Here is a 24,570-nt window from a genome sequence, read left to right on the forward strand (position 1 = left end):
CGTGTGCGTTGCGCGCGCAGTCGCAGCGATGTCCGCGAACGGGTCGGCGGCCGCCGAGCCGCGGCTATGCCACGTGCGGAAAGTGCCCGACTTCGACGGCTATGGCTTTAACTTGCACGCGGAAAAGGGTAAACCCGGCCAGTACATCGGCAAGGTGGACGAGGGCTCCCCCGCTGAGGCGGCGGGCCTGCGCCGCGGCGACCGCATCCTTGAGGTGAACGGGCAGAGCATCGCGGGCGAGACGCACAAACAGGTGGTGGCGCGCATCAAGCAACGGCCGGACGACGCCGAGCTGCTGGTGGTTGCTCCAGCGCCGGGCGACCCCCTGCCCGCCGAGCTGGACGCGCCACCCTCGCCGCCCTCGCCCGCCGCGGTGCCCGTTGCGCCCGCCGCGCCCACCGGCGACGCTGAAGCGCCGCGCCTCAACCTGACCATGACGGCGGCAGAGATGCGCGCACACCTCGCCGCTAAGAAGAAGGTGGACCCGAAGAAGGTGCCGATGGACCTCAAGTCCAAGTTTGACATTGTGAAGAAGCTGTAGGCGCACGCGCGGCGTTGCCGCTCCGCGCCGCGCCGCCGCCTTCCTTTGCCATTGATTTTAATGTACATAGGTATTATACGTTTTAAGGAATTTCGATAGAACTACCTATATGTTATAATTATATTGTAATTTATTTTTATGAGCGTAAATCGATTGAATTTTTATTAGCCGATTATCTAAATGTGTAGTTTAAAGTTATCTACATACTTAAGTCCAATTATTGTTGAAAGATTAATAAAGGATATTAAAAAAAATACAGTGTTCGTGTAATGATTTGTGTAGCGTGGGCGCGGGAGGTTGTATGGTAGAGGGGGGGAATGTGCTCAAGGACGTGTCGTCGCGGTCGGTGACTGCGGCCGCAGCGGTGTGTTCCCATTTTTTCTCGTTATTTTTGTGAGTTGACAACATTTTCAATGCTCTCGAGCCGGCGCGGCGATGACGTAGGGGCTAGCGGCAAATGACGTGTACTACACAGCACAGGTAGTGGTAGCGGGCCGAGTGGCGCGGTAACAACGCGACGCGCGCCGTCAGCGGCCGAAGCCTCGTCGCAACAAATACAACAAGTTGATAAGTCTATAATGTCCTCGGCACTCGCCACATAAAATACCAAACACCAAATGTGCGAGGTTGCGGGGGGGGGGGGACAACCGGCTTACTCACCAGTATTTCCCCCACTTGTTAATTCATTGAGCACCTATTCCTATTCTTTTTTTTTTTTTTTATAAAAACTTAACTATTTTTTAGCCGACTTCAAAAAGAAGGAGGTTATCAATTCGACTGTATTTTTTTTTTTATGTGTGTTACCGCGAAACTCCGCCCCTGGTGGTTCGATTTTGATGAAAAATATTTTAATCGAAAGGAAGTGCTTGCAGGTGGGTCCCATTTTTTTGTTTTTTTTTTTTATTTATTTAAATATTACTAAAGGCCAATTTTTAAGCGAATTGTTGCGCCAATTGGATGTAGATATGAGATCGCGTGATCGTGGGTTCGAATCAATTGAACATTGGCACGAACCATATTCTAGGTAAATTGTTTCAGTAATCTACAAATATAAAAACAATACATATTGATGTGGTAGTTTTGTATTATGTTCCGGGCGTCAGCTGTCAGCTGGCACACTGTCACGGAGAACTGTCGATGTAAAATGGGACGGATGAAGAGTTAAGTACTTGTATAACTAAACCTTGTTAAGGTATCTTGGTAATGACTTGGTACTTTGTGATGTATGGTTCAGATCGGCCGCCTGCCGCATGTGTAGCCGCCACAATGGCAAGCCTATTGTAAGGCGATTCGTGGAATAGCTAGATAATTGTGAAGAGCTATGTATATAGAGTTCAATACGGTATTATCGTAATATGTTTAAAAAGGTTTATTACAATTGATAGATATAATAATATAAACCTTCTAGTTGTAAATGCTGTTATAATAGAGTTGTAAGGTGATGTCATGTGGGCGTGGCGAGGGCGCAGGGTGAAGCGTGCGGGGCGCGGTTCAGTATTCACGTACAACTTATTAAACTAGCTGTACCCGCGACTTCGTTCGCGTGCAATACTATCTTCGGGTTGCATTTAAATAATTAAGACTATTATGTTACTTAAAGTTATAAAAAATTCTCATAAACCTTACATATTAGGAATATTAAACAAACATATCTCATTGGTTTTATAATTTTCTAACAGATGGCGTTAGAAAAATATAATAATATTCTAGTGAAATAAAGTTTTGTTTTTTAGTTTAATTTTTTTGGTAAATTCCACATCCAGAAATAAATACTACACAAAGACTGTGACAAAGCCCAAATCTGAAACTATAATACTTTCTTAGTAAAATGTACCACGAAATTATAATCATTATGCGACAGTTAAGGCTCTCTTTGCGCGCCATGATCAAATATATTTTTTTTCTTCAGTATTGTCTACCACTGTTACTACAAAATAAGTGTGTTCCCTTGGTGTTCCTAGACTGCTGACATAAATAAAAAAAAAGCAACTGCTGGTATCCCATTTGGTCCGCGGACTTTTTCACATTTATAGACTATGCTTAATTTATAACAGTTTTTTTTCTGCTTGATGCATGATGTCTGTCCGTGGTCGATACGACCTGATATGGAGGAATCTGAGGTGGGGTGGCATTACCAGTGGCTAGTCACCACTTTTTGGCTAAAATCGGTCCATTTGCTTGCTCCTTGGCCTTGGCAAGTGACCGGAGAGCTCTCCTATACTAAGGTATTCTTGGATATAACTCATGCTATAGAACTCTGTAAAGTATAAAAATGCAGTAAGTTACCAAATAAATAAGTATACAAGGTCTTCGTATTCTTCGCTTGTGTATTCATCGGAGGAAACGTGAAATCGAACGAAGTGGATTGTTTCTATTAAATATACATAAAGAAATTAAATGCATTGTTGTCTATATTTACATTATTTTTATTAATGACATAATGTTGACACATTATTGATTATTATCTCACTGGCTTACCGGCCAGTAACTTAATTATGAAAGAGGTGATACACCACAGTTTCTCCCCCCTAGCTTTGGACCAAGGGAGCAGCTAGGAGCTGGTCAATGTGCCTACGCCAGACAGAGCCGTCATCAGTTATAATTTTATAATGTAGTCTCCCTAAACGTTCTTGAATGGTCCCGAAACGCCAGCGCTGCGTGGAGCCGACGGTATAATCACGGGCCTGGATGCGGTCGCCTGGATTGAATTCTTTGATAAGATGTGGCTGGTGTTTAACTGATGGTCGTCGGCGTTCCCCTTTCATGAACATGGCATGTAGCGACGTGCGTACCTCCCTACCAAACATAAGCTCGTAGGGGGTCTGGCCGTTAGCGTCCGGCGTTCGACGAAGTCGTGTTTTAGTCGTGAGGAGCTTTTGATATATTGTGCCTCGGAAGACAAGGTCAAGCTGGCCTCGAAAAAACTGCGTGTGCTTGGTAGAGCGAAGTAGTAATTCCAACCGGGTCATCGCCTTCAGCTGTATAAGGCGCAAGTTCGGCCCCATATGGAATACTGCTCCCATCTCTGGGCTGGAGCACCCCAGTACCAGCTTCTTCCATTTGACCGCATACAACGGAGAGCGATTCGAATCGTCAACGGCCGAGTTCTTACTGATCGGCTCGACACTCTGGCGTTGCGGAGGGACGTTAGTTCCCTCTGCATTTTTTACCGCATCTACCACGGGGAGTGCTAAGAAGAATTGTTTGGAACAATTCCTGCCGCCGAGTTCCGTCATCGGACGACCCGACAGACCGCCAAGTTCCATCCACACCACCTCGATGGCTGGCAATCCACAACCGTGCGGTTTTCGCGTAGCTTTCTACCGCGTACCGCCGCGTTGTGGAATGGTCTGTCCTCGGCGGTATTTCCAAACCGCTACGACTTAGGGTCCTTTAAGAAGCGAGCGTATCACCATCTCAAAGGCCGGCAACGCATCTGCGATTCCTCTGGTATTGCAGATGTCCATGGGCGTCGATGAACACCTTGGTTTTCCCGCTGCTCGTTTGCCCCCTTCTCTTATAAAAAAAAAATAGTACATGTTTAAATGTAAACTAGTATCATAGATTAATACTCCTTTATTTTGTTGTTGACAAATTAACTATTTATAATCGTTTACAAAATTGCATTATCACTATAAAACGTTGTTACATTGTTGCTTCACATCTTGCACTTTTTTTTTAACTGACGGTGTTCACATTTTTATTTATATTTGTCTACGGCATTCTCGGTGGCCAGTACGGGATTGACTATTCATCTATATTATTATTGCAATCTAAATATTTATTATTTTACATGTATCTATCTTATTAAATACATTACTCTTTAATATAATTGTTCTTTTATGTTTTTAATTAATATAAATACATTGCAATATCGATTAGCGCCATCTAGTATTCGATATATACTAAACAGTACACAAGGCACTTCGTATGGAGCTGGAATTGATAGAATTGTCCGAAACAATACAGGGTTATTTTTCAAAGTGTAGCCAAATTTTCACAGATGGTATATAATATACTGGCCAGCGTGGTTGACTATGGCCTTGTCACCCCTAACTTGGGGTAGGCTCCGAGCCCCTCGGTGGGGACGTATAGTGAGCTGATGATGATGATGATGATGATATAATATAGTAAAAGATAACTAATCTGAAAGTATTTTTTATAACAGAGATACAAACGGAAGTTTACGACTGCTGAGAGTTACACATGCGCAGTGCGAGACACGCAGTCCGTGCGCAGCCTTTCGGCGCTTGTCGCATTTGTTTGTTTATGTACTTTTTCGTGAATTCAAGCGCGTAATATTCTCTGCTGCTGTTTGAAACAATCATTCTCTCCTGCTGGAGTAAAGGGTCTAGTTGTTGTCCATATAAAATTTGACATCTGGCAAAATGTGACTATTTCATACTTCGAGTTATTAAATGTACTTTTTTTTTTTTTTTTTTTTTGAATAAGTGATAACCATGTAATATATCATCATCATCATTATGAACTACGAATGTGAGTCAATATTATTGAAACGAGTGAAAATTTGGGTGAGTACCTGAACCGGGTCTATTTTTCTAAGCACGGGGAACGCGCGTACGACGTCTGGGAAGAAGACCATGGTTTTCGAGGCAGTTTCCCCGTCCCTGTAGCGCCCGTTCAATACCTCAAGCGATTCCAAACGGAGTTGCCGCTTGACGTATGAAACGGGACACTTTTCGTAGTTAGGTTTGGTCTTCATTCCGACCGCAGCTTGCTTTGCAAGAGCGTCCGCCCTTTCGTTTCCCTCCACCCCGGCATGCGCTTTCACCCAATACAATCTGACTTCCTTCCCTTTCTCTCTGCTCTTTCGTACATTCTCTCTCGCTTTCACGGCAAGGGGATGGAGGGAATCGCCTTTTGCTACTATTTCGAAGGCAGACCTGGAGTCGGAATGAAGACCAAACGAGCGTAGGTTGCTCTTCACTAGGAACAGGGTTGGTAGGTAGGTTTTTTTTTTTTTTTTTTTTTGTTGACGCGGGGAATGCATTTACGCACTTCGCCGTCCGTGCTGCGGGGGCAGCAGGGACGGTTTCGTGTGGGACTCGCCGGCCGCAGAAGGCGACCGGAATACCCACTAAACCCCGCGGTGTTCTCCTTCGCCTGACCGGGCCGTGGCATCTACGTTAGTTTATCCACGACCCGGCTAGGGGAGCCCCTTGGTAGGGGCTCGACACGTGTAGGGAGGGGCTGTTTTTAACACCCCCTCCCATCACCCTATGATGCCCTCCCTCGGAACACAGGAGAGAGGGCATCCGCCACATTCGGCGCAGCAGGCCCCCCGGCCTGCCGCGCGTGGCCACCTCAAGTTGGTTGAAGGGCCGCGGCGTACCTCGTACGCCGGCGGCCCCTCGCTGGGGCCCTGCGGGGCGGCAGCGTTTCGCTGGCGCGTTCCCGTTCCCGCAGGGCTTCTCTCTTGGCCGCCATCACCTCGCGTGCAAACGAGGCGATGGCGGCCCAGCTCTGCTCGCTGCCGGCCATCGATCTAACGACGGCCGGCAGCGACAGATCGCGTCCTATTGCGCCAGTGAGTGTGGCGCGTTGAGCGTCCCAGGCCGTGCACACGGCGAGCGTATGCTCGGCCGTGTCCACGGCGCCGGTCGCGCAATGTCGGCAACCGGGATCCGACTCAATTCCCACAACTTCACACAGGTAACGGCCAAAACAGCCGTGCCCTGTGAGAAGCTGCGTCAGGAAGTAAGTCGGCTCCCGGTGCTTCGCCTCCACCCACTGGCGCAGGACGGGGCGGACAGCCTCGACGAGTCGCCTGCTCACCGAGGTGTCCGCCAACCTCTCCTCCCATCGCCGGAAGAGATCGTCACGTCCTTCCTTCCTCCAGCGTACGATCTCTTCCGGGAGGGGTTCTTCATCTCTCTGCCGCATCAGGGCCCTTCTCCGGTAAACCTCCGCCAGGACCCCGGCTTCGAGGTCCCAAGGGAGGCTCCCGGAGATGAGGCACGCCGCCTCGTACGAGACGGTGCGATACGCTCTGGAGGCCCGCTGAGCCATGGTCCGTTGCGCACGTCGCAACAGGACCATGTTATCCTTGCTCAGGGGCCTCGACGCCCAAATGGGCGCTCCGTAGAGCGCCTTAGAGCGCACCACACCGTCGTATAGGCGGCGGCATACACCGCCCGCCCCCCCACAGTTGGGGAGCAGCCTGGTGAGCATTCCCGCATACTTCACCAGCTTTGGTGCAAGTATCCGGAAATGCTCACCGAACCCCCATCGGCTGTCGAGGACGAGACCAAGATATTTCATAGTCCCCCCGACAGCAATGGGGGTGCCGCTCACAACGATGGAATAGCCGCGGGGGGGCTTAGTCCGAGGCCCATGGAAGAACATGGCCTCGGACTTCTCGAGGGCCACGTTGAGGCCCAGGGCCCTGATGCGGCGCACCACGTGGGCCGTGCCCGCAGTTGCGAGCACGCCCGCGTCCCGGAACGTTGGGCCCCGCGCGGTGACCAGGGTGTCGTCGGCATAACAAAGAACTTCGACACCCCGGAGATTGGCACCGCGCAGAACCCAATCGTATCCGATGTTCCACAGGAGCGGCCCGAGGACCGACCCCTGTGGAACACCGCACGTCATGTCCCTGCAGACTACCTGGTCTCGGGCCGGATAAAATATGGCCCGGTCGACGAAGTAGTCCGCAAGGACTCGCCTGAGGTACCCCGGGACGCGGTGGTACCTCAGCGCCTCCGCGATTGTCGGCCAGGGGATCGTGTTGAAGGCGTTCGCGATGTCCAGCGACACCGCCAACAACACTCCCCCGTGGCCGACAACCTCCTCGACCCTGTCCCTGAGTCGGGTGATGGCGTCAATGGTGGACCGCCCGCGACGGAAGCCGAACTGGCCACCGCTCAAATTGGGCCCAACCGCCTCCATGTGCGCGACGAGACGCGCAGCGAGCACTCGCTCGAACAGCTTGCACGCCTCGTCGAGCAACACGATGGGGCGGTAGGCTGACGGCGAGTCGGCCGGGCGCCCGGGCTTCCGGAGAAGCACGAGCTTACCCGTCTTCCACCGCCGCGGGACTCTTCCGGACGCCAAGCACTCCGACAACAGGGACAGCGTCTCCTCCTGAAGGACCGGCACGACTTGGGCGAGGGCGCGCCCAGGGATGCCGTCTGGGCCCGGAGCGCGGTTCTTCAGCCTTAGCTTCAGAATCGCGGCTCCGAGCTCAGCCTCAGATACGGGCGGGATTTCCTCGCCCGATACGGCCGGTCCCTCAGGATCCGGCGCCGCCATCCTCGGCGGCACCCACTCCTCCCTTGCCGGGAAGAGGGAGCTGACCACCTGCTCTGTGAGGAGCGGGTCGAGAGACCTGGTTAGCGGGGGGGCCCATGGTCGGAGCTTTTGGCTCACGATCTTATATGGGCGCCCCCACGGATCACGGTTCAGGCTCTCGAGCCACTCCTTCCAGGCTTCCTCCTTGGCGGCCTTTATGGCCGAGGTCAGCGCCGCACGAGCGGCCCGGTACGCGGCGAGCAGCAGCGCCTCTTGGTCGAGGTCCCTCCTACTTCTTCTGCGGCTGCGGGTGTACGTGCGGCGTGCCACCTGACAAGCCGTACGAAGACCGGCCAGGTGAGGTCTCCACCAGTACACCCGCGTTCGCGGGAGGGCCGGACCTGCGCGTCGCATCGCCGCGTCGCAGACGCGAGTCAGTGCTCCAGCTAGTCGCTCGCACCTCGCGTCTGCGTCCAGGCCGTTCAACGTGCCATTGGCGCCCCACCTCTCCACAATGGCCGCCTCCTTGGCCAGCTCCGGGTCCAGGGTGGACACCTTCCACCGTGGGCCCTCTCCCGGCAAGGGACGGTCCGGCGTTACAGCCGAAGCGTCCGCGGGGGTGGAGACCATGTCGAACCGGATATACCGATGATCCGACAGAGTCTCCACCCCCTCCTCCACTCTCCACCTCCTCGTGCGGCGAGCCAGTGCGGGGCTAGCGAATGAGAGATCCACGATAGACCCGCCCTGACTGCGCACGCACGTCTGGGCCGCCCCCCTATTCAGGAGGACGAGCCCCGTGGACACCGCCCAGTCCGCCAGTGTCTCCCCCCTGAGGTCTGTCACCGGAGAACCCCATGCACTCGATTTGGCGTTGAAGTCTCCAGCGACCACCACAGGGGTGGGGTGTGCATCGGCCACAAGAGCGCCGACTTCGGCGAGCATCCGCTCGAAGTCGGCAAAACTCCTGCTCGGCGCGAAGTACACCCCGATCACTGCAATGCCGCCCAGCGACGCAAGAACCCAACCGCGACCCTTTGTTATACTTTTGAAGGGTGTGGGGCCCGTGCGTCTCCAGGCGACGATAGCCACCGAGTCGTCGCGATCGCCCGCCCAATCATCGCGGTCGCGGACGTAGTACGGCTCGGCGACTATGACTACGTCGATCTTCCACTGCGCCGCGGTCTGTATCAATAAATCTTGAGCCGCGACGCAGTGGTTGACGTTCGCCTGCAGGATCGAGACACTGGGGGCCATTATTACTGGGCGGTGTCCATCGCCTCCGTGTCAGCGGCTGCTGTAGACGACGAGGCGGGGGGTCCCTGATTGCCCCCGCCTGTCTTTTTCTTGCCGCCTCTATTGGGGGGCCGGTTCATCGCTGGGCACTTCTTGTGACCCAGACGATGACCGGCCTCCACGCCCTCCGACGCACAAATTGCGCAGGAGGGCTCCTCCTTGCACGACGCGGCCTTGTGGCCCGGCTGGCCACATCGGAAGCACAGCGCGCTGCGGTCGACGCCGCAGTCGCACTGCACCCCCAAATGGCCGGGGACCAGGCAGCGGTAGCAGCGCTGCGGCCGCGCCTCCAGGAGGGTTGCCCTCACCGTCGACCAGCCGACCGTGAACCGGCCAGCGTCGACGATCTTTTTGGCCGCCAGGACAGGGCATTTCACCCACACGGTGCCCTGGCGGCCAGGTGGGCGATTTATAACGCCCACCTTTACACCTTCGGGAGGGCAACCCCCCAACTTCGCCACTTGCGCCGCCACCGCCTGGCTGGTGGCCGCATCGCCCAGACCGGAGATGCGTATCTCAGCGCAGAGCTCCGGCCGGGAGACGCGGGCCACGTCACCGATGGTCGCCCGCAGCTTGGCCGCCAGTTCATCGGCCTTTTGGCCCTTGTCGGCGCCAGCCACCTCCAAGACTCGGCCGCCGGTTCTCGCCGTGCGGAACCGGAGCCCCTCTATGCCCAAGGCCGAGAGGTCGACAGACTTCTCGGCCCTGTCCAAGACGGCCTCGTAGGTCGTCATGGACCCCTCGGGTAATGTTACGACGACTGCTGCCGTTTTAGGGGCACGCAGTCGCCGTCGGGGGGCCCTCTTCCTCTTCTTCTTGGAGGCGGCGGGGGCCGGGGCCGCCGGCTTCGGGGCCTTCGCCTTCCGCGCCACCACGTTCCAGGCCTCTTCGGGTTGGGGCTGGGGAGCGGGGGGCGCCGGCTCTGGCTTGCGGGCAGCCTCAGCCTCGCGGGCCGCCAGGCTCTTCTTGCCCTTCCCCTTCCCCTTTTTCGCCGCCGCGGCATATGTCGCAGCGGGGACTGGGGTCGGGGCGGGCACCGGCTCTACGGCCGGGGCGGGGGCAGCGCGCTTCACCTCGCGGCGGGTGCTGGTCGCTCCTGCGGTGGCGGTGGCGGCGGCGGCGGCATTATGCGCGTCCGCAGCCAGCGGAGGGCGCAATCTCGGCTCGGGCAGCAGGCGGTCGCCAATACCCGCGATCCGGGAGTCTACCATGAATAGGATCTCCTCCCGGGTCATCTGCGGGGGGGCGGCCGCCTGCCGCTTAACCGCCTCTAGTTCCGCCCTCATAGCGGCCAGCTCGGCCTGCAGGTGAGCGACCTCCTGCGACTCAGTGCGGGACCGAAGCGCTCGCACCGCGTCGCCGATGGTCGACACCGCCTCGCGGACGCTGGCGATGTGCTGGCACTTCATCTTGGCCGATTTCTTGGCGACGCTGGCAATTACGTCCAGCGCCGCCTCGACCGTGCCAGCGAGGTCCTCAGCGGAGTGCTCGCCGGACGCCGCCTCTCCCGGACCTTCGGGCATCGCCGCCCTGGCCCGGGCTCGCAGCACCCGGCTCCTCTCCGCGACCTGCGCCGCCAGCTCCGCCTCCGCCTGCAGCTCTATCTCCCGCTCCCGTTGAGCGTTGAGCTCCGCCTTTGCTCGGGCCAGGCCGGCGTACTCCCCCGTTGTTACGGGGCGTCCGCGGCCTCTCTTTCGCGGCGCCGTTGTTCTGGCGCCTGCCGATCCCTCCTCCGGCGTCAGCGACCGCTTTCGCCAAAATCGGCTGGGTGGGGAGCGCGATCTTGAGCGCCTGCCCTCACCCCCGATTGCCTCTAATGAGGCGCAGCTGCCGCTGTCCGTATCGGACAGCTGCCTCCTCTCCAGGACCATGGGCGAGTCGCACCGAGAGAGCGATACCCGCAACTCCCGGACGGCCACACCCGCGGCCCTGTTCCCGCCTTCGACTGCTTCCACATCGTTGTGCGTCTCTTCTATCCTTTGTGCTTTGCCATTGTCGTCGTTGTGTTTTTTGTGTTCTGTATCCATATAGTTCCCACGAGTGTGGGGGAAAGGATACTCCAGACAGGCAGAGCCCCCTGTACCCAGACTGGGCGTACATACTGCGGAGGTCCGCCGGTATCCGCAGGTTTTAACGACTTCGCTGTCGGGTTTTTAGTGACTGATCCTTGTCTTGGGCCGGCCAATGAAGGCAAGCCCCCTGTCCCGGCGACGCCGCTAGACATGATCAACTGACACGTCTGACCGGGACAGGTTGCCCGACGTTGTCCCAAAGGACATCCCCCTGAGTGCGGGTTAGCACACCCAGGGGAACCGCCGCGCCGCGGAATACTCCCGCCAAAACTACGTCCGAAGACCACTGTCCAACAGGACCGACAATGGGGAGAACACCGCTCCCAAGCCGACTAAGCCGGCGACGACGCCGGTCTGCACCAGTTCACCAGTCGACTCTGAAAACAGAGCCAAACCGTGCACTGAGCAGACCCGGCAACTCGCGGGGCGCTCTTAAAAGAGCGCCTCGCCGCGGACCTTGAAGGTCCGCCATCCCACGACCCCTCCATGGGTCAGCTGGCCGGATATTGGTCAGCGGCAGATGACTTCCCTCCCCCCCGTAGAAGAAAAGGAACCCATCTGCCGCCGTCCAGGGTGCACCGGACCAACCGCTTCCATTCCCCCAGGACTTGTCCCAGAGCAATCCAAGCGGCGGCCCAACGTGGAGGTTTCCGACCCTAGCACCCCTTGACCCTAGCACCCCTTGGTAGGTAGGTAGGTAGGTAGGTAGGTAGGTAGGTAGGTAGGTAGGTAGGTAGGTAGGTAGGTAGGTAGGTAGGTAGGTTTTTTTTTTTTTTTTTTTTTTTTTTTTTATGGTTTTCCACCCAAGAGTACACCCTCCCGGGTGGGAATGTATTCAAGTGATTCACATTTTTAAGATTTTCCTTATGTGCTACATGTACTCGTACATATTGTGTCGCAAGGCCCAGACAGCAGTCGTCCGAAGCGATTTGATACTTGTCTGATTGCTGCCTGGGCACAGTGCTCCTACCAGCTAATTTAATACTATATCTAATTCTATACTTACAAAACTGTACTTACACATATTATATACTTTATACTTAGATATAAATTGAAAATTCTTACGTAACATATATATTATATAGTTTTTTATCTATGCATTATGAAATCGTAGAGATAAAACTCTATATTTAACATATATAACAAATGGTAATAGATCCTAATATTTGGTAAAACTAAAAGCTAAAACATATAATTAATCGTGAGCTGTACTCCTTATATTGGCACCATGTTTATAAGTCACATTATATAAGACTTAAGTTGCTTACAAAGAATTGGTGATTAACACAGATACATAATTTATATAATATCACTATTTGCAAATACATTATAGGAAATTATTTTTATCGTTATATGATGTCTGTGTTGCAATAACCTAACCAAGAAGAGAAAAATAGATAATAATCAAATAAATAAAGCTATAATGTGCAATAGAAATACACAAGGTGGATAAATTAATAGATACTTGATGTTAATAGTAGTTTGAGTATAACTCAAAATAATGATATATAGAAATAAATAAATAGATAATTTCAAATAATGGTATGTACTAAATGTGATGTTTCACTGGTTTGTTGAAGAGTTGAACAGTTTTAAGTTGTCGATAATGTAAGTTATAAATTTAGCGAAGGACTCTATAGCAGACACTTTAGGGATTATTTCGGTGAGTGTATAGGGGGGCACCTTAAGGTTTCCACAAAGGAATTCATGGTCAAGTCTTCGGCTATGGAATCGGGGGCACTCTTTTATTAAATGGTTTAGGGTTTGAACCGTTGTCTCGTCACAGGGGCATGTCTCGTTATCTACTATTTTAAATCTGTATAGGTAAGCCTTATGGTAACCGTGTCCAGTGAGAAATTGCGTGAGCTGAAATGAGACTTTGGTAGCCGCCCAGAGGTTGGACACACTGTCAAGTGTGGGGAGCAAAATTTTTGTGTGGCTTCCCTGTGGCGCGCTCTGATACCTGGCTTCCCAGGTTTGGCGCTGACGTTGTCGCAGTTCATGTTTTAGGTGGGACACGCTGAACTTGGCGTAATAGGGTGTTGAAGAGAGAGCTGCGGCCGAGTTGGCTAAATGATCTGCGGCCTCGTTCCCTGTAATGCCGGCATGACTCTTAATCCATGCGAAGTGAATGTTCCCCGTATTTCTGTGGTGGTAAATGATTTGGTGTATTTGCGTGACGAGGGGATGGGTATTGCTTCTATTCTGGATAGCATGGAGCGAAGACAGGGAATCAGTGAGGATGTAGGTTAGTGGGAATTTGTGTTCATGAGCGAATTTACAAGCTTCTAAGATGGCTAGGAGTTCGGCCTGAAAGACTGTGCAACATTTGTGTAGTTTGAATGTTTTTGGTGTTGCTACATTTGGTCCCGGGTCCCATGCGATGAAAGCAGCCCCTACGGATCCATCTTCTTGCTTGCTGCCATCTGTGTAGATTTGGCAAGCGGAAGGTGGACAGACGGAATTAATGTGGTTTTGGCTGCTAAGAGATTGGAATTGAATTGTGACTCTTTCGGCTGGGTGGAGAAGGTTCCTGATGGGGGTGGGGAGTTCCATAGGGACGTCCTTGGGGAGAAAAGGGGATGTGCCATTGAGGCGAGAGGTTTCTATTTGGTGTCGCTCGAGGATTTTAAGGTCGAGAGGCATGAACTGCGCCAACGCCAGCGCCGCTGTTGTTGAGGTGGTACGGAAGGCTTTTATAGCCCTGATGGCAAATCCTCTCTGGAGGCTTTCTAGGGATTTCTTATTGCACCTTTTCAGGGCGGTGTGTCCCCATACGCCCGCCGCGTATGTGATAATGGGTACTATGACTTGATTATGGATGGTTTTTATGTTTTCCGGATGTGCGCCCCAGGTAGGTCTAGTGTACATACAAAGTTTATTAAAAATTCGGCTCGCTTTGTTTATAATGAAGTGTACGTGGCTGTTAAATGTTAATTTCTGGTCTATAATAATCCCTAAATACTTTATTTCTTTATCGAATGTTAGGCTATGTGTATTTATTTTAATATTGGCTTTTTTGGCTTGAGGTGTGAACGCTATCATTTTCGTTTTGGAAGGGCCGAATTCTAGTTTTACGCTTCTGCCCCATCTGACTACGGTGTCCAAGGCGCGGTTAGTGTAATATTCAATATCATCAACCGTTTTCGCGGAAACAATTAGCAGGACGTCGTCGGCGAACGCCTGAATATGGCATCCTGGAGGAAGGGGTAAGTCGAGGAGTTCGTCTAAGATCATGTTCCAAAGGATGGGTCCGCAGGTCGAGCCTTGGACGCATCCCTTGGTCATAGTCTTGGTGGCTCGTGCCCCTGCGTGGTCCAGAGTGACTTTGCGGTCGTGTGTGTAGCTCTGTATAAGTTCGAATATATTACGTGGGCAGTCGAGTTGTCTGAGACGCTGGAAGAGAGCAGGCCACCAGGCATTGTCAAACGCTGCTCTTATGTCGAGTGACACTGCAAGGACTAGGTGTTTGTGTGATCTTGCTGTTTTAATTGTTTCCAGTGCGCAATTGATGGCTTCTGTTGTATTGGTTTGTTCTTTAAATCCAAATTGTTTTGCGTTGGTTTTGCCGTTTTTGGAGGCTGTGTATGTAGCACGTTTGATGAAGAGTTTTTCTAGGAGTTTGCCGAATGTCGGGAGAAGCCCGATTGGCCTGAAGGAGCTGAGTTGTGTGTGGTCTGATTTGCCGGGCTTAGGGATGATTTTAACGTAGGCCTCCTTCCATTGCTTAGGGAAATGTCGAGTCTCAAGGCATCTGTTGAAAATGTCAGTGATAAGTTGTGGATAGTCGGTCGCGAATTGGTAACAAATGTCAGCCGTCAGTCCGTCTAGTCCTGGTGCTTTCTTGGGATTCATCTCTTTGAGGTATTCTAGCACTTCCTCTTTAATAAATGGGGGGTCGTCTGGGGTAGTTAGTTAGTTAGTTAGTAGTAGGGGCTCAGTTCTCCGCAACTCCACGACAAGCGCGTATTTTGCGTGAAGGCAGGCTGTGGGTTACTCCAGCCAGCCCAGCTCGCCAAAGAACCCCAGCAGTCCCTTAATGTTGCTGGTGATCTCTGGCGGCGACCTCGGCGGACCGAGGTATCTGTCCCTGTAGTCGGACACTGCCGGGCAGTGTTGTATCACGTGCAATGCTGTTTCTTCTTCCTCCATGCACGCCCTGCATAAAGGACTGTCTGTGATACCTAAGTTAAAAAGGTGTTTGTTAAAGTGGCCGTGACCTGTCAGGGCAGCCACAGCTACTCTGAGCTGTGGCTTACTTAATTTAAGTAGCATGTTTGTGATACGCTTATTAATTTTCGGCAGAACTTCTTTGGTCTGCCTGCATTCACTAATGCAATCCCAAAGCGCGCTGTGCTGGTCGTAGCTTCTGCTTGTTACCTGCGACCTTAAATATCCTAAAGGCAGGGGGACGATGGGTTCAGGGCCGATTGCTCGGCTACCGGAACCTTTGCGGGCCAGCTCGTCCGCTGCGTCGTTGCCTCTGGAGCCGCTGTGTCCTTTAATCCATCGAAGGTTGATATTGTTGACTGTTCCTAAATCATTCAGGATTAGGTGACACTCATGTATAAGGCCTGAGTTAACTGTGTAGCTGTTAAGTGCCTGGAGCACAGCCATGCTGTCGGTAAGTATGCAGATGTTTTCATCTTTTGCTTTCCTTGCAGCTATGGCGTGTGCTGCTAAGATTATACCCATGCATTCTGCTTGGAATATGGTACAGTACTGACCTAAGGATGTGTGTATTTTAATGTTCAGGTCTTCCGAGAATACTCCCGAACCTGAACCTTGGTCTGTCTTGGACCCATCTGTGTAGATCATCAGGTGGGTGTGGTTGTGCCTACCCGTGTCATTGTGTTTGGACTCAGTGAGGTGTATTTTGTATTTCTTGTCAAAGATGTACTGTTTGGGGATCAGGTCATGTTTGGCATCTACGATGGGCAGCGCTGCTGTGAGCGTGTCCAAAATAGACGTATGAGGGATCCTGTATTGTCTCCATAGATTAAGTGTGCGCAGCCTTAGGGCCGTTGAGGTTGCTGTTTGTTGTATATGGATGTGTAAAGGTGTCAAATTTAGTAGGGCTTCCAAGGCAGTTGTGGGAGTCGTCCTCATACTGCCTGTTATCGCCATGCAAGCTAGTCTTTGACACCTTTGGAGTTTGTTGCACGCGGTAGTTTGTTTGGTTTTTGTCCACCAGACTACCGCTCCGTATGTGATGATTGGTCTTATAACCGACGTGTATAGCCATAGCACCGTTTTTGGTGAGAGCCCCCATCTTTTACCAATCATCTTTTTACATTGCCAGAAAGTTATGGTTGCCCTGTTTACCTTGCTTTCTAGGTGTTTGTTCCAATTTAATTTACTGTCTAATATCACGCCTAGGTATTTCACCTCAGTTGATATTTGAATTTTTGTGCCAAATAGCGAGGGGGGGTTATATTCACCGAGAACCCTTTTGTTGGTGAACATTACTATCTCGGTCTTTTTTGGGTTGACTGTTAATTCGAATTTATTACACCAGCGTTCTACAATTCGTAGCGCCGCTCGGGTGAGGTCGCAGGCGACACTAGCCGAGATAGTTGTGATCAGTATTGTTAGATCGTCGGCATATCCCACCGTGTAGTAATTATTCTTGTTTAGGATGCTAATTAGATCGTTAATGACTAGATTCCACAGCAACGGTGAGAGGACTCCCCCTTGGGGACACCCTCTCATAATTGTTACTATTTTAGAGTCATTAGTCCTTATGATCCTTTTACTTAACATCTGTGTGACCCATTGGCATATTGCGGAGTCAACTCCGTGATTTAGTAGGGCCTTTTCTATATATTTGAAGTTGGTTTTGTCAAAGGCTCCTTCTATGTCAATAAAGGAACCCATACAAATTGATTTATTATTCAACGCGTTCTCTATCTTGCTAACTACAAGATGGAGGGCCGAGTCGGTCGATTTGCCAACACTATATGCGTGTTGTAAAGGGTGTAGGGGGTTTTGCCTTAGGGCTACCTCCCTGATGTATCTTTCGATAAGTCTTTCCATCGTTTTTAAAATGAACGACGTTAGGCTTATCGGTCTGAAGGATTTGGCGTCGGTATAGTCGCCTTTGCCTGGTTTAGGTATGAAGGTGACTTTAACTTCTCGCCAACTTTTAGGCACGTATTTGCATGCTAGGCAAGTTTGCATGAGTTTAACGAGCCTGTGATTTAGAAGGCGTTCCCCCCACTGGAGAAGGGCTGGGAAAACTCCATCCGGTCCAGCAGCTTTGAAGGGGTGAAAGCTATTGATGGCCCATTTGAGCCTGGATTCCGTGATAACCTGCTCGGCAAGTACCCAATCATGGGAGGTGGGTGAACTGACGTCCTCAGACCACTCTGTAGTTCTACTCAGTTTGCAGCCAGGGAAGTGTGCATTAAGTAGAGCTATTAGTGTTTCGTCTGATGAGGTTGTATAAGTATTGTCCGTGGTGCGTATAGTTTGAGGTTCTTCAAGTTGTTGGCTTGAAAGGACCTTCCTAACACGGTTTGCTTGAGCGCATTTGTCTATGTTGCTACAGAAGTTTCGCCACCCTGCGGTGCGGCGCTTTCTGATGCACTTTTTGTAGTCCGACTTTGCCTTTTTATAGGCGTCCCAGTCAGTGTCATACGAAGTGTTCATGGCTCTGTTTAGAGCTTTCCTAACCAGCTTCCTCTTTTTGTCCAGTTCTTTGCACCACCATGGTTGTTGACCCGGTTTTGGAGCATCGATCGATTTTTCTGGACAGGCTTCGTAGTAGCTGGTTATGATGCTCTCCAAAATACTATTAGCCTGTGTTTCTATGTACTCTTGTTCTGACCCCTTGAGAGGTGTGGTTGAGACTAATTTTTTTAATTTTTCCGCTAGGGATTTAATGTACAAACTTTTGTTTGTCTTCCTAGGGTTCCTTTTAGGTTGCATGGTGGTTGTAATGTTAACGCAGAGAGTGAAACGTATCCACCTGTGGTCTGAGCATGACGCCTCTTTTGAGACATGCCATGCTTCAATTTTAGACGCAATATGGTCTGATGCTAAAGTGAGGTCAATGATAGTCCTGCACCTCCTCGTCACAAAGGTTGGTTCATTACCTATATTAAGAATGTTTAGGTTGGTGGTGAATAAGAAATCAACTAGATTTTTACCTCTTTCGTTGTTTCTGTCCATGCCCCACAGCTGATGATGGGCATTTGCATCGGTGCCGATGATCATTTCCAGGCCGGCTGATTCGCAGTAGTTGACCAGTCTGACGAGATTGGCCGGCGGTGGTTCGTCGGCCTCCGGCATGTAGGTGGAGGCGACTACAAATTCGCTTCCCTGCGTGTCTGTAACCTTTATGGCACAGTTGTCTCTGCAACAGAAATCCGTCAGCGGAAAGGCACGTATACATTTAGACGTTAGTATGCACGCCCTTGGCCGATCGTGACTTGTGAAGAGGTTAATCTTACCTGATAATTTAGAAAGTCCTAGAACTTTGTCCGCCCTAACCCACGGCTCTTGTATTAGGGCGACGGTGTTGGTGTGTGCCTCCAGCCACTTTCGTAGTTGAGCCGTGGCAGTCTCGCTGTGGTGGAGGTTGATTTGAAGGAATTGTGTGTGGTTACTCGACGAAGGGGACGGCATTTTGACGTTCCTTGATGTCTTTGCCTTCTTCGTCGAGATAGAGGCTCGCCAGCATTGCTTCAGCATCATCCCCGTCGGAGAGGGAGGCTCCCGATAGAGTACCGAGAGACTCCCCAGCCGCAGGGGAGGACACTTGTTGCAAGCCTGACGTGCCTGGTATGCTTTCCTGGGGATCTTGTGATGTTTGATCCCCTTTGTTTTGCTCTGCTGCAGAACTGTTGTTCGACGCATCGTCGGCGACTTTGTCATCGGTGTTTTGCTCCTGTTCTTGTGGAGTGGGCATGTCGGTTGGTTGTGCTGACGTGGAGGTCTGTGGAGTCTCGTAATACTTCCCTCCTTTGCCCAGGAATTTAAGGTAGCACTGATTTATAGTGCATGCCAGTCGTCTGTTGTGAGCCAGGACGGTGGGGATCTGCGTTTCGGGGATGGTCACCTTGATGAACCAACCCTCCGCTTGTTTTTCACCATCCAGGAACTGCCATTCTTTAATGTCTATCCAGCGATTTTGTCTGTAGAGCAAGCGCCCTATGTCTCGTGTATCAGTAAGAATGTCGAACTGATCTGGAACGAACATGCCACATCGTACGCGTCGTGGGAGGTCAGCCTGTGGTTTGACGACCAGCTGGTTTCCTTGGCACATTTGGGGGTCCGCTGCAATCCCCTTCAGCCAATTAAGTGTCAGCTGGTCCTCGCAGGTGACCCTGATGGCTCCTTCGACGTATGTAGGTCTGGTGACGAAAACCGGCATTTGGTCACTACTTCCGCCTTCTGGCTTCCATGCGACCTTGACCATGGCTTGCGTCATGTTTCTTATAAAGGTATTGGCTATCTCCCTGGTTAGGTTGCCAGATCGTGCGCAGGTAACCGCTACTTTTAGGTCGGAGGATACTGCGTCACTGTAGCTGATAGCTGTTGTTCTGGAAGGTCTCTCCACCTTCTGTTTTTTATGGTCTCCTCTCGGCGACGTTGAACTGTTCAAAGCTCTTTTTTCGGCTCGGGTTTCCTTACCAGGTCGCTGAGGCGCCTTTCCTTTCACAGGAGCCTTTCCCTTGCCAGAGATAGTGGTTGGCTCTGGAGGTCTACGACCTGTACCAGTTGCACATTGGCCACTAGGTCCGGCTTGGGGCGACACCTGATCTGGGATTGGCGACTCTGTAACCCTAGGTAGTTCACCCTTCTGTGCCTTGAGTTGAGCTGCTCTGTACCGTTGGAGCTTGGTAGGCCGCTTCCATTTCTTTGGCTTGCCAGCAGGTTCCTCTCCGGTGGTTCCGGTCTTGGTTTGCTCCAGATTACGCTTCGGTGCTTTGTCCTTAGCTCGTCTGGAGACTACCTGCCAGGCAGCTGATAGGTCGTCATCGATTCTTTGCGGTGGCGAGGGCGGCGCCATAACAGGTGCTGTTGGTGCCGCTTCGTTATTCTGCGCATCCGCTGATGTTGTAGGTGTTGGATTGGCCGAGGCTTTGCCGCTACCTTTGGATGTTGTTGCTGAGCTTTTGCTCGGACCTGCTTTTACAGGTTGGCTTGTGGAGGCGTGGAATGAACCAGTCGCCTTTGGTTTGTTTTGAGTTGGCCTTGATTTATCCATAGCCTGTCTTAAAAGGTTTCATTTCCCCAGCTTCCCACCCTCCATGGAGCCCGCACCTTTGGGAACGCCCTACTCATATAATAAAATTTTCAGGCGTTAGGACTACTGGGGAAGTATAGGGGGGCAGGGCTGGCTCACAGTGCGACATCAGGGACTCGATCCGGTTGGCAGTCGGGTTGAAAAACGCCCGACTTGACCTTTGCGCAACCTTCACTTGCCCCGTCAGCATGACCTTCACCGCCGCTAGGTGCCCCGAGACAACCTAACGGACCCCACCCTCCTCGCCTGCGGCCCTCTGACGGGACGCGTGGCCATTTCCCTACCCGTGGCTAGCGTGTAGGGCTACCGTTTTGCCTGAAATCCGGACCAAAGGGGGAGTGTTGCCTTACGCCACTTATAAACCCATATGACGCTCGGCTCAGCCCCCCAGGACTCCTTCATCCCTGCGTACGGCGCTCGACTGCGCAGGTCCTAGCGCAGGTGGGTTTGGATAGACCGCCGGTTAAACCCACAGTCACCGACAGCACTTCGAGTGGTTCTCTTAGCCGTAGCTAGAGAGTAGGTAATGGTACCAGTCTCTAACCACGTTGCCCGGGGGAGCACCGGAGCAGAGAGCATCAATCCATTTGGGGTGTTACGTCCGCGTGGATGGATGCTTTCTACTCACGCGAGGAGGTGGAACACACTAATGCCCCTCCAAGTCGTCTGGGGTATTGGGAGTATCTTTTTCATGGGATCGGATTTTGTGTTGGATGGGTTCGGTGTCCGGGCCGTCATCTGGATAGAAGTGGTGTAGTAGTGCAGTCGCTGTTTCATGGGCATCTTTGGTAAATCCGTTGCCTATCTTTAGTGTTGTGGGAGGGCGACGTGGGGCGGTGTCTTTGAGGAGGCGATTGGTGAGTGACCATGCGTTTTCTTTTGTTTGAAGTTGGCAAAATTTTTTAAAATTTTTAGTGGACTCGTAGCGTATGTTTTGTGAGTATTTAAGTTTTAGCTGGTGATGTTCCGCCAGCAAATCTGTGATGGGAAGGTTCCGTGCTTTCGCGCGATGAATTTGATGGTGCAGTTGGATAATGGCTTTCTTTTGGTCTTCTAGTGATTTTGACCACCAAGGGGGCTTGGTCTTGTGAGGGCCTGTCCCCTTGATGGGCATGGAGTCGCTGCAGGCAGCTCGTATAATTTCAGTGAGATCTTTGATGAGAGATTCAATTTGGTTGGGGTTTAAGGAAGATATATCTCGTTCTAATATGTCAGAGGTAATCATGCGAAGGTGAAGGGAGTTTTTGAAGAGAGGCCATTTGGCTTTGCTGCTGTTGAATGAGAATGTGGAGTCGTTTACGGGTTTGGAGGTACTGCAATTATTTACTAAGGTGAATTCGATCGCATTATGTTGGGAAGAGGGGCAGACATCTAAGTTGACTTTCCAATCTTGTATGCGGTCGTATATTGAGGTTGAGCATAGTGTAAGATCTATGATTGATGAGCGGTCCCTGCCATGCGTGACCGTTTCAAAGGTAGGTGTAGAGCCATTATTGCAAATCGCTAGGTCATTGCCGTAGATAATGTCTAAGACGTCATTTCCTCTGGCATTCGTACGGTTGCTTCCCCATAGGTGATGCCAGCCGTTGAAGTCGCCTCCAATGATGTGAGTTGACTTGTCAGTGGCTTTAAGGAAGTTGTCCAGCAGTTCGAGTGTGTTAGATTGGTCTAGGTCAGGTTCGACATAAACAGAGGCAAAGTAGACTTTTTGCTGCCCGACTTGGAGGTGGACGACGCAGAGATTGGGGGAAGAGTATTCGCTGTGACCCAGGATGACACCGCATTGCGGTTTGGCGATGATGCAGGCTTTTACTCTATTGCCGTTGGAGAAGTGAAAGATATTAAGTCCATGTATGGACTTAGGTTCATTACTTGCCCCGACATAGGGTTCAGATATTAATGCCAGGTGATAATCTTCAGCTTGAAAAACTACTAGAAATTCTTGTAGGCTATTTCTTGAATGGTCTATGTTGCACTGTAAAATTTTAAGTTTATAGCTGTGATCCATAATCGATTCGTGAGATTATCTTTTGTTTAATGGCACGCAGTCTTGGACACCGTGGGTCAGTAGCTTTATGTTTTGTGTCTGTGTTTGTGTTGAACTTTGTATTGTGTCTATTGCAGTTGTAGCATGTAGGAGCCTTGCCTTCCCCATTAACTGGGCAGGAGTTAATGTTGTGGCCAGTTTCAGCGCAGTGGGCACAAGGGTTTTCACTGACAGTGCATTTGGTCTTTGTGTGTCCAAATTGTAGACACTTGTGACACTGTAGGAATGGCGAGAAGTCCTGCACATGGACCCGTTGGTGGTCGACGCAGAGCCGGCCGCTAGTAATAATTTGGCGCCATACCCTGGGGTGTGCGATTAAAACGGCATTGTACAGGTTAGGGTTGCGATTCTGTCTCTTGAATCGGACCTTGAGGTCTTCTTCGTCTGTGATAAGGCGAGCGACTTCCTCATTCTGGTTTTTGATTAGTTCGATGAGCTCCTCTGCAGGAGTGTCAGTGGATATGCCTTTCAAGATGCACATAGGCTTGAGGCAACGAGCAGTCTCGGCCTTTACCTCTGGGCATCCCTCCAGGCGTTTAAGTGTCTCATCCCGTTGTGTTATCGAATCGAACTCTATTCGAAGTTTATTATTTGATATTCCTCGTATACTTGATGGGGCGTAGTTAACCTGTTTAAAAGATACTTGTTTCTTGAAAGCGGTTACTACTTCCTGGCGTGTTGCTGTAGGTTTGGCCGTGCTGATGATAAGCGCCGGCTTATTAGTGGGAAAGGTTGGCGCCATAGATTTTGCAGGTGATGTTTGTCGCGGAGTGTTAGCGACCTGAGCGTAGGTAGAGCGTTGTGTGGCTAGGCTCCTTAGCTTGCCTATCTCTTCGCGTACACATGCCACTATTTCGTCCTTAAGAGTGTTGGGGCAACTGTCGGTCTGCGCCGATTGAGGGGGGGGAAGGCTGGAGGCAGAAGCGATGTGCGCAACTTCGAGAAAAGCTGTGGTCGCGCATTGGATCTCCTCGGCTGCCCTAATAATAACTCGTTTATTAGAGGCAGTGACGCTTCTGCCGTCCATTACCGCCGTAATGATGCATTTGGTGAGTTTTGATATGACTGTCTTAAAAGTCTCTGTATCCACCGCCTCATGTGCCATGGCCGGAAGAGGGGGGGTGTCGCTAGCGGGGGAGGGCATTTTGTAGTTAAAATAATACTATTTTCATTAATTTACTAGTTATAAAAACAATAGAATAGAATCGTTGTTTCAAAATGTGATTAATTTGAGATTATTAATATTAGTTTGTTAGCAGAATGAGTTTTCCATGTATGTAGTCCTGTTATTTTACAAAATTAACCTGTTTAAAATTAACTGTTTTTATTATATTAATTAATTTATGTAGTTATTTAATTTATATTTCTTCTACTGTGTTGTGTGTCAGTCTTTATATCTTAATTCTATTATCTATAGTCGGCTTTACGTCGCTAGGTGGCGCTATTTTAAAAATACAGTTACAATACAAGTGTTATAACTTAGGTAGGTGTCACACGACAGTATTTAATTAAATGTAATATTTTGAATTTCTAAAATTGCTCATGTAGAGTTAAAAATCTAATTTAACTATATGTATTAATTAATTTATTTAATATTATACTATTTTATTGAGTCGCTTATGAAATGTAATACGTTAGACTTAAAAATGTGTTAAAAATATTAATTAAATTTTTATTTATTCTACTATGGTGTGTGACTGTCTTTATATCCTAAAGCTATTATCTACAGTTCGGTTTTCTGCCGCTAGGTGTCACTAATTTAAAAATACAGTTAGAATACAATGGTCATTTTCTAGAAGACTTAAGTGGATTACACACAACAATAATTAATTTGATATAATATTTTTGAAATTTCAAAGTTTATTTTAATTTGGTTGATGAATTACGGTATTCTGTTCTGGTTTTCTAAATTTGTTCTAACTTTATTTAATTTACACTTATTTTCAAATTTATTTTACTTAGTAATATAGATTAAAAAAAAAAAAACATTTACTTTTATACAATATGTTTTCCTTGTTTGTCTAAGTCTAGCTAATAATATTTTAATGTTTTAATTAGATTAGGCTTAAAGTGTTATAAGGTTGAAATAATGGTTATACTAAATAACTTA

General features: G+C 50.3%; 2 protein-coding genes across 2 annotated transcripts; one reads left to right on the forward strand and one right to left on the reverse strand.

The window, feature by feature from the left end:
• Nucleotides 1-2: 2 nt before the first annotated feature.
• On the forward strand, nt 3-752 carry LOC106707755 (Na(+)/H(+) exchange regulatory cofactor NHE-RF1). Its single transcript, XM_014499173.2, has one exon. The coding sequence runs from the start codon at nt 29-31 to the stop codon at nt 539-541; it is 513 nt and encodes a 170-aa protein (XP_014354659.2). The 5' UTR covers nt 3-28; the 3' UTR covers nt 542-752.
• A 20,307-nt stretch (nt 753-21,059) lies between these two features.
• On the reverse strand, nt 21,060-23,604 carry LOC123722331. The gene is made up of 2 exons (XM_045683812.1): nt 22,472-23,604; nt 21,060-22,227 (listed from the first exon to the last, which is right to left on the reverse strand). The coding sequence occupies exons 1-2, from the start codon at nt 23,602-23,604 to the stop codon at nt 21,060-21,062; spliced, it is 2,301 nt and encodes a 766-aa protein (XP_045539768.1).
• Between the last annotated feature and the right edge of the window lie 966 nt (nt 23,605-24,570).

Source organism: Papilio machaon, chromosome 23 (assembly GCF_912999745.1).
Source record: "Papilio machaon chromosome 23, ilPapMach1.1, whole genome shotgun sequence".
NCBI classification, from domain to species: Eukaryota; Metazoa; Arthropoda; class Insecta; order Lepidoptera; family Papilionidae; genus Papilio; species Papilio machaon.